We start from the raw sequence: 15,292 nt of genomic DNA, 5'->3' as shown, positions 1-15,292 counted from the left end.
GTTAAAATCCCTGACCCGGCCGGGAATCGAACCCGGGACCCTCTGAACCGAAGGCCAGTACGCTGACCGTTCAGCAAACGAGTCGGTTCTTACAATTAATAATAGGTCTGACACGTACTCCTACTTTATGGTTTTTAGGCAATGCTCTAGCCGCAGGTAACCTGGGGTTCATATTTATCATAACCTTTTTGTTTCCTAGCTATGGGTTCCTTATTAACTCTGGAAAATGAATCGTCAGGCAAAACCTTTCTGTCTTTTCAACAGCTTTAATCATTGAGTGTTACTGAAGGCACCTTCTATGCCTAGAAATGCCGTCGGAGCAATTTCTTTGTATTCTAGGCTTTCCTCTAGTTTGCAAACCAATTGGAGTGCTCTCTCAATGGATCTGCCAGGTCTGTATGCAAACTGATTTTCATGTAAAGTTGAGTTCAGTTGCACCGTTTTTCGGATGTATCTATCCAGTATTTCCCGGTCTAGAAAGCCAAGAATAATGGCCGAGAGGATTTGTCGTGCTGACCACATGACACCTCGTAATCTGCAGGCCTTCGGGCTGAGCAGCGGTCGCTTGGTAGGCCAAGGCTCTTCAAGGGCTGTAGTGCCATGAGGTTTGGATTTATCCAGTATTTTCTCCATTGCTTTTAGCATGAAGGAGTTTAAGCATAATTGTCTATAGGCTTTGGCTTGGACATAGTTCACCCTTCCAGGTTTCGGTATAAATACTGCTTTAGACTGAATGGGTTGCTATGTTCTAAAAAATAGATCTCAGCGAATTAGAGTATGTGAAGCTTTATTAGACCCTGTAATAATTACGATTTCCGACAAAAGAGTAGCGTTACAAAAATGTTGTAAACTTTGGGCTGGGAAGACTTTTGGGAGAAAGAAGGCAAGCTGCTTGACTAAGTGGTATGTTCCGAGCTGTCAGTGGAGAGATGGCGTGGATCGACATTACTAGACAAATAAGTTTGAGAGGTGTCTTTAAAAGTAGGAAAGTTCACAATATGAAAATAAAGTTGGTATTCAAGAGGACCAATTGGGGCAAATATTCGTTTATAGGAAGGGGAGTTAGGGATTGGAATAACATTCCAATTTCTTTGAAATCATAAAAAAAAATAAAATAAAAAAGGCTAGGAAAACAACAGATAGGGAATCTGCCACCTGGGCAACTGCCCTAAATGCAGATCAGTGATTGATTGATTTTACTTTCGGTACTTCGCTGCACTCAAAATGCAAGAAGTATTCATAGTGTACAATATTGCTACAGATGACCTTGATACTTTTTTGATACTATGATAATAGAGTACTAAAATTTTAATATTTTCATCATGCCATTAGTAGCACATTTAAAGTAGTCTCAGGGATCACATGTTTCAAATCATAAGCTTCAAAATAGCAAATAGGTGGTGTGGCAAGAAATCATGCTCATTTATAGCTATAATGATCCTATAACAAAAGAGTTCTTCTTCCAAATTTCTGTAGATGTAGTGCCAGTATGTTTGAAGTACAAATGTCTTTGAAAGTCATGTACCAGGGCAATAAAACATGCCAAATTGTAGCTGCATGATATTTTTTAATGTGTTACTGTACTAATTTGTAGCACTATTTATTTTCAATTTGGATGGGTATGGAAAAAATCATATTCCACCTACAAAATAAGCTAGTTTTGAGTGTAACCAATAAGACATTCAGTAAACACATGCTGTGATCTGTTAAAACTAATAAATCGTGAGCAAAAAAGAAGCGATTTACTGTAGAAATATCTTCACCTGTAGCATGAAACTTGATTTTGATCTTACATTACTATCTTAAAATTTCAAGTCATTTGTTTTGTGGTGCAGGTTACTGTAGTCAGGTCCTAGTTCGTGAACCATAGGCAAAGGTTGAGTGGCCTCCTGTCTTGGAAGAAAGTGTAGACACCCGAGTTAATACGTTAATAAAAAGTTTATCCTTTGTCCCACATAGAAACAAGCTACACCAAATTTTAGTTTACTTTATTCTACGTTTAATTATGTGGAGTAGAAATGTTCATCATACCCAGTTATAATTTTAGTGAAGGTCGAACGAAGAAAGTGCCTGTATTTTTTCCATTTCCACGTAGCGCTCACTTTGAAAATTCGTAACTTTTAAATTATTGATCTGATGGTTACCAAACTTTAATACATCTTAAAAAAACTTATGCTAATCTGTATACCAAATTTTTGTGTCATCTCCTATTTGCAAAAAAAGTTTGTTGCAAATTTTGTGAAACATTTTCTCATTACTGGGTGATCGTAGCCGTGAAAATTCAGCTCATTATTAAGGTCATGAGAATATCAGGCTAAAATTAAAACAGCTTTTTGCCTGCATGCAATTTTTGATTTTATATTGATTTATGCTTAATTGGGTGGTTGTGTGAGAAGAAAGCAGCCTACCAGCTGGTGAGAACAGTGCATTTGGCCCTGAAAGCCCTAGTGACATTGACGGGTTGAACATCATTTGGGTGTTCCCTGCTGTACAATAAGTGGATGTTTGCTGTTTTGTCAGTTGTTTAAAACCTTTATTGGACTAGCACTCGATATATCAATGATAGAGTTACGCAGTATATCTCGTATTTCGCTGTAAGTTCCGGTTTATGAGCAGGATCTCTTCATTTCGTAAGCAATCAATACATCAGTGCACATCGCAGAATTGTTTGGAAACTTACTTTCCTTAGAAGTAGAGAAGAAGTCAAAGTGAATGCTCCATTGAAAATGGAAAAAATACCAACTGTGTATGATAAAAATTTCTACTCCACATATATAAACGTAGAATAAAATAAGCTAAATTTTGGTGTGGCTTGTTTCTATGTTGGATAAACATTTTATTAACGTATTAACTCGGGTGTCTATACGTTTTCTGCTTGCCTTCTGACCCCAACTTGGCAGGTTCGATCCTGGCTCAGTCTGGTGGTATTTGAAGGTGCTCAGATACGTTAGCCTCATGTCGGTGTATTTACTGACACGTAAAAGAATTCCTGCGGGACTAAATTCCGGCACCTTGGTGCATCCGAAAACCGTAAAAGAGTAGTCAGTGGAATGTAATGACAATAACATTATTATTATTTATTATACTTTTTTCCACGACATAAGTAAGTTGCGCTGAGAGTCAGAATACCATTACTATGGAATGGGTGCGCCACGAATCTGCTACACTGGCGTAGCAGGGGGAGAGGTGATACTACCATGTGGCGCATCCCAGGTGGCGGATAGGGGGTTCCTAACCGGCTTGCCGGCAGACTTGAGGAAAATAAAATACCTCTCGCAGACCAAACACACAACCCCCATACGGGTGGGGGACGCAGACGAAGAATTCACCTACGGTATCCTCTGCCTGTCGTAAGAGGCAACTAAAAGTGGTGATCAAGGTGTGATCAAATTAGAACCATGAAACTACTTGTGATTAGAACCACCACACGGGAAACAACATGGGTTGCTTTAACTTATGCGTAGTACCACTGTGTTGGGTACGAAATAGGTTTGTGATTAGTAGCAAACGAGGGCTCGATGGCTTTTACAGTACCTGTGATTCGTAGCACTATATGAGCGACACCATGGGATGAGGGAACCCATGGTTCTGGCTTGCCTATGATTAGTACCCACTATATGAGGAACACCATGGGATAGTATGAGTCCCTGTGGTTAGTACCCTTATGTGATGAACACCATAGGTTTGCGAAACAGCGTAGGTCTGTAATGCATGTGCGAATTTCATTACCTGCGAGTAGTACCATAATGTGTGGAATACCGCGAGTCTACGCTACTCTTGATTAGGACCGGAACATGACAAATACCATGGTTCTACTTTCCTAGTGATAAGTACCATTGTGAGGGGCCGCTGACTTGGATTTTGGACCCCTTTTGACTACAAGTATCATCGATTCAGTATTGTGGTATAGAAGCAGTCCCTAGGTCAGTAATCCTATTGTTCTACGCCAGCTTCTGTGCATGTGAAGCACTGTGGGTCAGTTCCACTGATCGTTTTAAATTCTTATCCATCCATCCATTCATTCTTCGTACTCACGTTTTGAATTGTGGTCAGTGGATGTTTTGGGGCTTTTAATTTGGGGCTTTTAATTTAATTTCATCTCATTCCGTACCATTAGGGGCCGATGACCAAGATGTTAGGCCCCTTTAAACAACAAGCATCATCATCATCATCATCATCATCATCGAAATGGGCGCAGGCGTCTCGGGCATACTCTGAGTCATGTCATTTCTTGTGCTCAGGCGGCTAGGACTATACAATCCACCGGTGGTCCCTAACCTGTTACAGGAGAGATTCTTACAGGGACTATGTGTACCATCTGGTTTCACAGAATTTTCACTGGGCACACTCAGACATTCTTATGCAAGCTTGGTCCAGTGGGAGTAATGCAGTCTCACTTCCATTTCACAGGCAAGGGACTCGGTGAAAACAACTTGGCAAACAAAATGGAATTTGATGGGGAGCTATTAATATCAGTGAGGCTTATGGAAGAAAAAAAGTAGAACTGGCTGAGACTGTGAAGAGGATCCATCTGGATTTGTTAGGAGTTAATGATGTTTGGGTAAGGGGACATAACGAGGAAGAGATAGGAGATTATAAAGAATTTTTAACAGGTGTTAAAAGGAAAGGGCAGAGTGTGGGGTAGGATTGTTCATCAGGAATACTATTGCATGCAACATATTTTCTGTTAGGCTGGCTGTTGGAGGAATTAGGATGAGAATTATCTTAATGTATTTATCATGAGAGAATACAGATGAGGATGAAGTTAACAAGTTCTATGAAGCACTGAGTGATATCTTAGTCAGGGTCAACAGCAAGGATATACCGGGCGAGTTGGCCGTGCGCATAGAGGCGCGCGGCTGTGAGCTTGCATCCGGGAGATAGTAGGTTCGAATCCCACTATCGGCAGCCCTGAAGATGGTTTTCCGTGGTGTCCCATTTTCACACCAGGCAAATGCTGGGGCTGTACCTTAATTAAGGCCACGGCCGCTTCCTTCCAACTCCTAGGCCTTTCCTATCCCATCGTCGCCATAAGACCTATCTGTGTCGGTGCAACGTAAAGCCGCTAGCAAAAAAAAAAAGACCTATCTGTGTCGGTGCGACGTAAAGCCCCTAGCAAAAAAAAAAGAAAGAAAGAAAGAAAGAAAGAAAAACAAAAAGAAAAATTTAAAAAATCAGCAAGGATAGGATAGTGCTAAGGGGCAATTTCAATGCAAGAGATGGAAATAGAACTGAAGGATATAACAAGGTATTGGGTAAATGTGGGAAAGATATTGAAGCTACTAGGAATGGGAAGAGTTTGCTGGACTTCATGCTAGTATGGGATTAGCAGTTATGAATACATTCTTCAAGCTTTCTTTTCACCACTACACATGGGAGAGTAGAGGCACCAGATCCATAATAGACTATGTATATTATAACTGACTTTGAATTCAGGAAATCTGTTAGTAATGTGGAAGTATTCTGGGGATTTTTTGATGATACAGATCACTATTTGATCTGTAGTGAACTAGGTATCTCTAAGCATAGGATAGAAAAAGTGAAAAATATGTCTGCAGATGAACAAGAGTAGAAAATCTCCAAGGCAAGAAAATTAGACAGAAATACATGGGCATCATTAGGGAAAAGTTCCAAACACTAAGACAGTGATAAGGTTCAGGATATAAAAAGAGAGTGGCTGGCATACAGAGATCCTGTAGTAGAAACAGCAATGTAATACCTGGGAATAACTGTGTGTAAAGAAGGGCAAAAGCAAAACAAAGATAACTCTCCATTCCTCTTGTTGCATTTTTCAATTACCTGGCACATACTAAAATTCTGATCCTCACAGCCCCTCTGTTATCTGAAATCACACTGGTTTTCTTCCAACTTACTCTCAATCACTGATCACAATCTCCATTCCAACATGCCAGTGAACACCTTGCCTGGTATAATGATAATGAAATATCTCGATAGTTGTTGCAATCCTTCGTGTTCCCTTGCTTTTAGATAGGTACAATTAGTGCCTTTGTCCAATCAGAAGGTACCTTACTAACATTCCATGCTAATTACCTTACTAACATTCCATGCTAATTTTATTACTCTATGAAGCCATTTCATCCCTGCCTTCCCACTATATTTTATCATTTCAGGTTTAATTTAATCTGCTCCTCCTGCTTTATGACAATGGAGATTATTTACAATCCTTTCCATTTCCTCAAGCTAATATCACCATCATCATTCCCCTCCTTTCCATGAGCTTGGTTGTTCGCAACGTCAACAGAAAGAATTCCTTTTGTGTTGAAGATTTTCAAAATATTCCTTCCATCTGTTCAGTGATTCCACCGAGCTCGATAGCTGCAGTCACTTAAGTGCGGTCAGTATCCAGTATTCGGGAGATAGTGGGTTCGAACCCCACTGTCGGCAGCCCTGAAAATGGTTTTCCGTGGTTTCCCATTTTCACACCAGGCAAATGCTGGGGCTGTACCTTAATTAAGGCCACGGCCGCTTCCTTCCCACTCCTAGCCCTTCCCTCTCCCATCGTCGCCATAAGACCTGTCTGTGTCGGTGCGACGTGAAGCAACTAGCAAAAAAAAAAAAATGTTCAGTGATTCCCTGGGATCTATTATGAGTTCACCTGATTTATCTAAAACACTATTCATTTCCTTTTTCCCTCCCTTTCTAAGATTATTGATTACTGTCCAGAAAGGTCTGCCTGCTGGTTGACCAAGCCTTTCCAGGTTATTACCGAAATCTTCCAAAACTTGTTTTTGGATTCAAGAATTATTTGGTCCATTCTGGTTTTTTCCTCTACCTACAAGTCCCTGTCTGCATCAGTCCTTGTTTGGAGCCATTTCTGAAAAGCCCACCTTCTACATTTACAAGCTGCCCTCACTTCATTAATCCACCAAATGATAAAATATAGTGGGAAGGCAGGGATGAAATGGCTTCATAGAGTAATAAAATTAGCATGGAATGTTAGTAAGGTACCTTCTGATTGGACAAAGGCACTAATTGTACCTATCTAAAAGCGAGGGAACACGAAGGATTGCAACAACTATCGAGATATTTCATTGATCATTATACCAAGGAAGATGTTCATTGGCATGTTGGAATGGAGATTGTGATCAGTGATTGAGAGTAAGTTGGACGAAAACCAGTGTAGTTTCAGATAACAGAGGGGGTGTGAGGATCAGATTTTTAGTATGTGCCAGTGTTTTTTGTTTTGTTTTTTTTTGCTAGTGGCTTTACATCGCACCGACACAGATAGGTCTTATGACGATGATGGGATAGGAGAGGCCTAGGAATGGGAAGTGGGCGTGGTCTTAATTAAGGTACAGCCCCAGCATTTGCCTGGTGTGAAAATGGGAAACCACAGAAAACCATCTTCAGGGCTGCTGACAGTGGGATTCGAACCCACTAACTCCTGGATGCATGCTCACAGCCATGCGCCCCTAACCGAACGGCCAACTCGCCCTGTTTTGTTAGATCTGGAGAAGGTGTATGACAGAGAACTGAGGGACTGGGGGATTATGAGATTAAGGGTAGATTATTGAAAGCAATCAAAGGTATTTACTATTAGGTTGCGGTGAGAATTGATGGTAGAATGAGTTCTTGGTTCAAAGTACTTAAATTTGTTAGAGAAAGCTTTAATCTTTCGCACTTGTTGTTCATAGTTTACATGGATCATCTGCTGAAAGGTGTAAAGTGGCAGGAAGGGATTCAGTTACGTGGAAATGTAGTAAGCAGTCTGGCCTTTGCTGACGACCTGGTCATAATGGCAGATTGTGCTGAAAGACTGCATTCTAATATCTTGGAACTTGAAAATAGGAGCAATGAGCATGATATGAAATTAGCCTTCCCAAGATTAAAGTTATTTCAGTAGATAAGTAACTTACGAGAATTGTATGTCAGAGTGGGAATACAAAGATGGAACAGATAGACCATTTGAAGGACTTAAGAGGTGTATTTTCCCAGTATATTAGTAAGCGAGATTGAATGCAGGAGCAGTAAAGCTAATGCAGTAAACTCGCAGTTGCGGTCAACAGTATTCTGTAAGAAGGAAGTCAGTTCCCTTAGGAAACTGTCTTTATACCAGTCTGTTTTCAGACCAACTTTGCTTTACGGAAGTGAAAGGTGGGTAGGATGGACTGTATTCCTTGTATGCTACTAGCTGCCACCAGTGTAAGTGCACTGCACTTAACTCCCTAAAACATTGGATCTTGTTATCTTCTTCTTATTGTTAATAAAGTTACAGTGCTGACTTTTAAATTCTCAAACTGTGATATGGTTGTTTCATATGTGGTGAATGGAAGAAGATAGGTTACCTAGGAGAATAATGGACTTGGTCACGGGGGTAAGAGAAATAGAGGGAGACCAAAATGACAATCGTTAGACTCAGTTTCTAATGATTTAAATATAAGAGGTATAGAGCTAAGCTAGGCCGCAGGGCTTGTTACAAATAGAGGATTGTGGTGGAGTTTAGTAAAATCACATAGTCTTGCAGACTGAATGCTGAAAGGCATAACAGTCTGTAATGAAGATGTTTGTATGTATGAATGTATGTATGTTTTTTTAAGTGACAGAATCTACCACTTTTGGATGATATATGAGTGATGTTTGGAACTACCGGTATTCCCAATAAGATCCTGTTAGTGATATTCATGCTATTTGCCATATTTATAAAGAATTTTTCCTGCGAGGATGAAAATCTCACAATACTAGCACCCTGAAGGAACATGTCGCCTCGCTTCATAAAATTGTTTTTACTGAACAGGAAAATCCCAACAACAACAAATTGGAACAGTGGAAGTTTAACAAGTTAAGAAATGGCTGTGGAAGTGCCTGAGTCCGTTCATTCTATTTTGATGTCATTGTCCTTGTTACCATTAACATCAGTACTCAAATGTCCGCCTCGATAGCGTAACGGTTAGTGCTGTTAGCTGCTATCCTCGGAGGCCCGGATTTGATTCCCGGTACTGCCAGAAATTTAAGAATGGCAGGAGAAGATCTTTTACTTATATTGACAGTGTCCAAGACAATCCCCATTGTGTACAGTGTCATATCTCATCTTCAGAAGCCATCTCGCATTGGATCAGGAATTGTGACAGAAAGACAGTCATTGGTGGATGCAATTAATATGCAGTACAAAGACATTGAATGAAGCAAAATATGTTCCATTGCAATGCTGTTGGACCTCGACTTGAATGGACAAGTTTTTCACAGTTCGAGTGCTCTCACTACTATAACAAACAAACTGCTGCAACTGGCTAATGAACAGGAGGGTCCTGAATCTACTACTGAAGAGGTAAGCTTGTAACTCCATTTTAATATGGTGTTTATTCCAATCTTTGGCAAAGTTATAGCTTACACTTAAATACTTACTAAAAATAGTAAAGATTTAATAAAAGTTTATTTCAGGTGACCCATTCATTCTTTAGAGCCAGCAAATATGCCTTGGTATATGGTGCTTGTATGGCTGCATTATGCAAGATGATGATACAAGAAATTAATTGTCGGTTAAAACTTCTAAATATGAAATCACTACATACCTGAAAGATCTGTTATCCCCTCTTTCAAATGTTCACAATTATTAAAAAACAAGTACAAAGTTACCAAAGCTGCAAAAACTAGCTGCGAAATATTTATGTATACCACCAGCAACCGTATTTGCTTAGAAACTACTTAACACAGTAGACCCATATGTGACAGAAAAAGAAGTAGGCTTGACCCCGACAGAGTGAGAATACTTGTATTTTTTAATAAAAACTTATAACACTATTGTTACTGCTTATCGTTCACTTGATTTTTTTTTTTTTTTTTTTTAATAGTTTTGAATACTTTGGTAATATCTGGTTTGTGGAAAGATGCGTAACTAACTGCTTACTAAGTAGAACTACATACCACAATATATTTTAATTTAATTTACAGTCGTACAACCAGGCCCCGATTTCAAGTAGTTAGCGCCCTGGGCAAACAATATTTAGCCACCTCCCACACCACTCGTTTTTCTGTTCCTCTAAAAAATAATTGTTTACAAATTAAAGATTACAGTTTTCAAGATTATGAGTTTTAAAGCAGCATATTATGCAAAATAAAGTGAATTCTCATAATTAAATTTATCAAGCCAAATAAAGGTCACAGCCAAATAAGAATCAGGCTGTTTTTTATTTTTATTTTAAAAGCCGTTGGTTCAGTTTGATAGTTTGTGTGTAAGTAAATAATTTTAGAAATAAGACACTTATAAATTACCATTAATTTATTGTAATTTACTTTGATCACATTTAAAAATAAAAGTTTTGCTTATAGGCTACTTGTATGTAATAATACGTTACATAAAATATTTTTCCTTGATTTCTCCTAGCAAACTCGTGAACAGTTTCATCAAAGTTGGTTTTCAGTGTTAAATCTTTACAGTGCACATAAGGACTAATGAGCTTAACTTTCCCTTAAGAAGAGTTGCCCTCTTAGCATGGTTTACTCGAATTAAAACTGAAAAATCCCTGTCTGCAGTACAGTTGGTTATTGGTAAGGTCAAAAACATCCTTATTGCAATTTCAAGGTTTGGAAAAGTACTTGAAAAATTGTTTTGCTTATTGTAAGAGTACACTCTGGGCAAGTTTTGGAATCCGTAGAGTTAAACATACATATGAAAGTGTACACACTCATTTACAAATACTTGACTGATGTCTTCAGGGTACAGCGAATTACGAGTATGTTTCAAAGCAGCGTTCTTCATTTCTGATGATTCGGATGAGCAAGTCAGTAGTAGAGGTAACACTTGAAATCTGGAAGCTACGACTTCATATGCTTCCTTCCTTCTTGCCAAGTTTCCTAAAAGTGTGTCCATTATTTTAAGGAACACATTTTTGAAATTTGTTCTTTCATCTAGGTCTCCTTCAACCCACGTGTTTCATCTGCAAACATTTTCCGTTTTCTTACCCTTGAGTAGCTTGGAACATCACATCCACCTATTTTCAAAGCAGATTGCTCATATATGTCAAACTCATCCCTTTTCACTTTTGTAAATCCTTCCAGGGTTTTCAATTGTTTTACTCCTCCCTCAAGATTAAGATTTTCATACTGCAAGTGTATAGAACACTTGTCAACTCTTTCCGAAATGCCATTCCACACAACTAACAGAAAAGTGGTCTCGAAATTCTGAAATTTATTTTCAAGGTTTTGTGCCTGAAGTCTACAAGCAGGTTTTACACTGGAATCTCCAAATAGCTGCCTCAACGATTGTCGTATTTCTTCATAACCTTTTACCAAAGCTCTGACAGCGTCTGCTCTTGCAGACCATCTGGTTTCTGATAAAGATTTTACCACTGGCGTACCTTTTTTTAATTTTTTTTTTTGCCAAGAATTGCTTCAAAATATCCCACCTGTACGTTGAGACAGGAAAGTAATTATACAACTCCTGGAGAAGTCAAAGAAAACTACTGTGGCAGTGCAGCATTCTGCAGCAGCCGAACCAACAAGATTATGGCCTACATTGGACCACTCTAGCCAACTTTATACAAAGAATTTTTCAGTTTCCTGTCAGCCCAGTACTTCTTCATTCTCTCTGATCTTATCTGTCTTTCTTCATCAGAAATCACCCTTCCTATTGTCTGTTTGTTGATTCTGGGTTGCAGTCTGGTTTGCTTGTCTGTGAGTTTACTGATTTTGCCAGTTTTGTTTCTTAGGTCTTCTACTGTAATTTGTAGTTCATCCATATCTTCCTTGATTTCTGTAATCCACTTAATGTTGCACTTACTATTCGATAATTTTTCTGTTATTGTCCTGATGATCCTGTTCTCTGGTGTCCTCATTAGATGTCCAAAAAATGAAATGAGTTTCTTCCTGATTGTGCTCATTACTGGTTCTATTTCCTTGTAGACTGTTTCATTAGAAGCTACTCTCCAGTGTCCATCTTTTTGGTATGATTTGTTGATGCACGTTCTAATGATTCTTCTCTCTATCTTGAGTATTTTGTTTATTTGTGCAGTGTTAGTTGTTTTGAAGATGGTTTCACTTGCGTATGTTATTTCTGGTTGAGTGACTGTTTTGTAGTGTTTTAATTTTGTTGCTCTTGACAGTTCCTTTTTGTTGTAGGTATTCTTGGTGACATATTGTGCTCTGGTCAATTTATTTATGCTGGCTTTTCATTGAGGTTATATGTTATGATTTCTCCCAGATATTTAAATTTATCTACAATTTTGATTTCTTGGTTTCCTATGGCAATTTTGTTTATGAGTGGTGGGTTAGTAAACATGATTACTGTCTTTTCAAAAGATATTCCAAGACCAATTTTCTGTGCTATTTCCTGTAGTGATATAACTTGTTGTCTGGTTTCCTGAATATTGTTGGACAAGAGAGCAAGGCCATCGGCAAATCCTAGGCAATTTAAACTAATGTTGTCTTTGGGTCTTCCAATTCGGATATCTTTGTGTTAATCTTGTACCATTCCCTCATTATATATTCCAAGGCACAGTTGAACAGCAGTGGTGACAAGCAATCTCCTTGTCTTAAGCCTGTTTTTATTATGAATGGCTCAGAGAATTCCCCTTTGAAGTTTACTTTTGATTTAGTGTTGGTTAAGGTGAGTTCTATCAGTTTGATTAATTTTGGATGGAGCCCAAAATTTCTTAACATTTTCAACATGGATTCAGTCGTAAGCTTTTGTAAAGTCCACAAAGGTTATTGCAAGAGGTTTGTTTTGCTTCTTGTAATATCCTATGGCTAATTTTAAAGTGATGATTTGTTCTGCACAGCTTCTCCAAGGTCTGAAGCCTCCTCGGTATTCACCTAATTCTTCCTTTAGTTGCTCTTTGATCCTCCTGTATAGGATTCTGGAGAAAATTTTGTATGTGCAGTCTAAGAGAGAGATACCTCTGTAATTATCTGGATTGCTTTTATCTTCTTTTTTGTAGAGTGGGTGGATTGTGGCTGTGGTCCAATGTTCGGGAAACTTTTCTGTTATCCAAATTTTTGTTAGGACCCTGTTTAGGGATGTTCGAACTGTATCACTGGCATATTTCCACATTTCTGTGAAAACTTGGTCTTCTCCGCATGCCTTATAATTTTTCAACTCTCTGAGTGCTGTTTCCACCTCTTGGATTGTTGGGGAGTTTATGAGTTCAGGCGGGGTTTTGATGGGCGTGTCTGTATTTATTGCTAAACGTTCCTGGGGTTCTTCACAATTCAAAAGTTTAATGAATGCTTTTGCCATGATTTCAGCATTTTCCTTGTCATTGTGTGTCTTTTTCCATCCTCACTTTTCAACATTAATGTGGGAGGGGCAAATTTTTGTACTTGTCTTCCAAAAGTCTCTGGAATTGGTTTTGTGGTAATTTTCTTCTATTGAGTTGATTAGATCTTTCTGTGATTGTCTCTTGGTTTGCCTGATAATTTGTGTGAACTTTTTCCTGATATTTTTGAGGTTGGTTGCACTTTCTTCTGTTTTAAAAAATACAAACCAAAAAAACTGAAGTTACTACTCTCATTACCTATGTCAGTTAGGATATATTCAGAGACATGTTAAAATACAGCTGCTCTGGTGAAGTTAGTTTTTTGTGTACTGGTACCCAGGGTAAGACTTAGTCAGTCAAAATTATTTCTTAGATAAAAGAACCTGCATTTTGTGTGGTCCACAATTAATTGGCCTGTGATAATTAGGAAGGGAGAATCACAAATGTACACACAGCATGTAAAACTGAATGAAGTGTGGATCCGATGACTACATGATCCCCTTAAAGGAAAGTTTTCTGGGAAAATTTCTGACACTGTCACATCTGTAAGGAGTAATAGCAGTGGATGTGGTTTGTAGTGAATAATATCATCATCATCATCATCATCATCATCATCATCATCATCATCATCATCATCATCATCGTTGCTGTTGAAGCATTCATTTTATTTCTTGAGTTTTAGAGGATAGAATAGAATGGAAACTCCTATGGATTGAAGTTTTTGTGAGAGTGACATAATGTATAAATTAAATCAAGGATTTCTCATTACAGAATTAAAAATGTAATATGTTAGTGTTATATTTTGATAAGAGTATGATTCCTTTTCCATTAATTAATTTATTTATTTATTTTTAAGATTTTTCTCTTATATTTAACTTGTACAAACTGAACTACAAGGTGAATTCTTGTTGTGCACTTCTTACACAAATTCATTTTTACTTACAGGATTAGACCATTCTTTACAGATGCCATGAAATATTCAGTTGGAAGCCTATCGTGGTGCTGTTATAACATGTGGGGTTCAGCTGTTTTACCCATGACTGCTATTTCATCAGTAATATTATTCACTTTTTGGGATTGGACAAAGAACTACAAGAGTAAAAAGAGACTATCTGAACAAAAATCTTTGAGTGGGGCATTGCAGAAATTATTCTTCATCTTGAAGAAGTCATTAAAATATATTCAAGAAAATGAATTAGTTCTCCGTGGCTTCATGCTGTAAGTTTCAAATGTCTTAATACGTTCGTACTAGAATATGTTTATTATATTATTTCATTAGTGAAAGTATTATAACACTTTGTTTCACACAGGGCCAAAACTGGAAGTGCTGTGTCACGCCTCGAAAGTTCAAGACTTCCATGTATGGCCAAACGGTGGCAGAGCATGCCTGGTCTGCGGAAGGGCATTGTATGTGCTATACTAGCAGGTGCAAGTGCCTTAAAGAGAGCTACTCTAGATCTGCTAATTCACTGCCCTCTAAATGGTCAGTTGGATAATACTGGTCACTATTTGGCATGCTTGGATCAAGAAACTTTGGGACTTCCACCTATCGATAATTTTGGAAATGAAGAAGAGCTGACTGTACAAGAACTCAAGGTGAATTAAATATCATCCAATGTATCTCATTGATATGGAGCAAGCCTAAAATTATATCGGCTTGTTTTATTCCCATGGAAGGTACTGATAATGAGGTGGTTTTAACTATGGTTCACGTCATCATGCTTAACTGTAACATAGGGCAGGTGTGTGTGTGTGTGTGTGCGCGTGCGTGCGTGCGTGCGTGCGTGTGTGTGTGTGTGTGTGTGTGTGTGTGTGTGTCTCTCTCTCTCTCTCTCTCTCTCTCTCTCTCATGGATCCAGTGAAATGAACATTAATATGGAAGAATCTACCCTCTTTCTTTTTACATAGTATTAGCATTGCAGAGGTTGTCTAGTAATGTCAGGAATGAAAGCTTATGTGTAATGACAAAAAAGATGTATATCCAAAGAAACTGAAAAATAGCCTGTGAAAATACTGGACATACACTATCACAATAGAGAAGAGGAAATTTTCTTGTATTGAAAAAGGTTAGGAGAGTTTAT

General features: G+C 38.3%; 1 protein-coding gene across 5 annotated transcripts in view; it reads left to right on the top strand.

Annotated features, from left to right (window-relative positions):
• LOC136864205 (vezatin) overlaps window positions 1-15,292 on the top strand; it is a 305,967-nt gene that overhangs the window by 212,518 nt on the left and 78,157 nt on the right. For 4 of the 5 annotated variants that reach the window (XM_067140895.2, XM_067140894.2, XM_067140896.2 and 1 more), the window contains 2 exons: window positions 14,157-14,429; window positions 14,522-14,807. In XM_067140895.2, the coding sequence (XP_066996996.2) occupies window positions 14,157-14,429; window positions 14,522-14,807 (559 nt within the window). Of the gene's footprint in view, window positions 1-9,164; window positions 9,287-14,156; window positions 14,430-14,521; window positions 14,808-15,292 lie in introns of those variants that run through there. The other variant, XM_067140898.2, reaches the window with a different exon arrangement.

The sequence above is a fragment of the Anabrus simplex genome, chromosome 2 (assembly GCF_040414725.1).
Source record: "Anabrus simplex isolate iqAnaSimp1 chromosome 2, ASM4041472v1, whole genome shotgun sequence".
NCBI classification, from domain to species: domain Eukaryota; kingdom Metazoa; phylum Arthropoda; class Insecta; order Orthoptera; family Tettigoniidae; genus Anabrus; species Anabrus simplex.
This window is presented reverse-complemented; position numbering and strand designations above follow the sequence as displayed.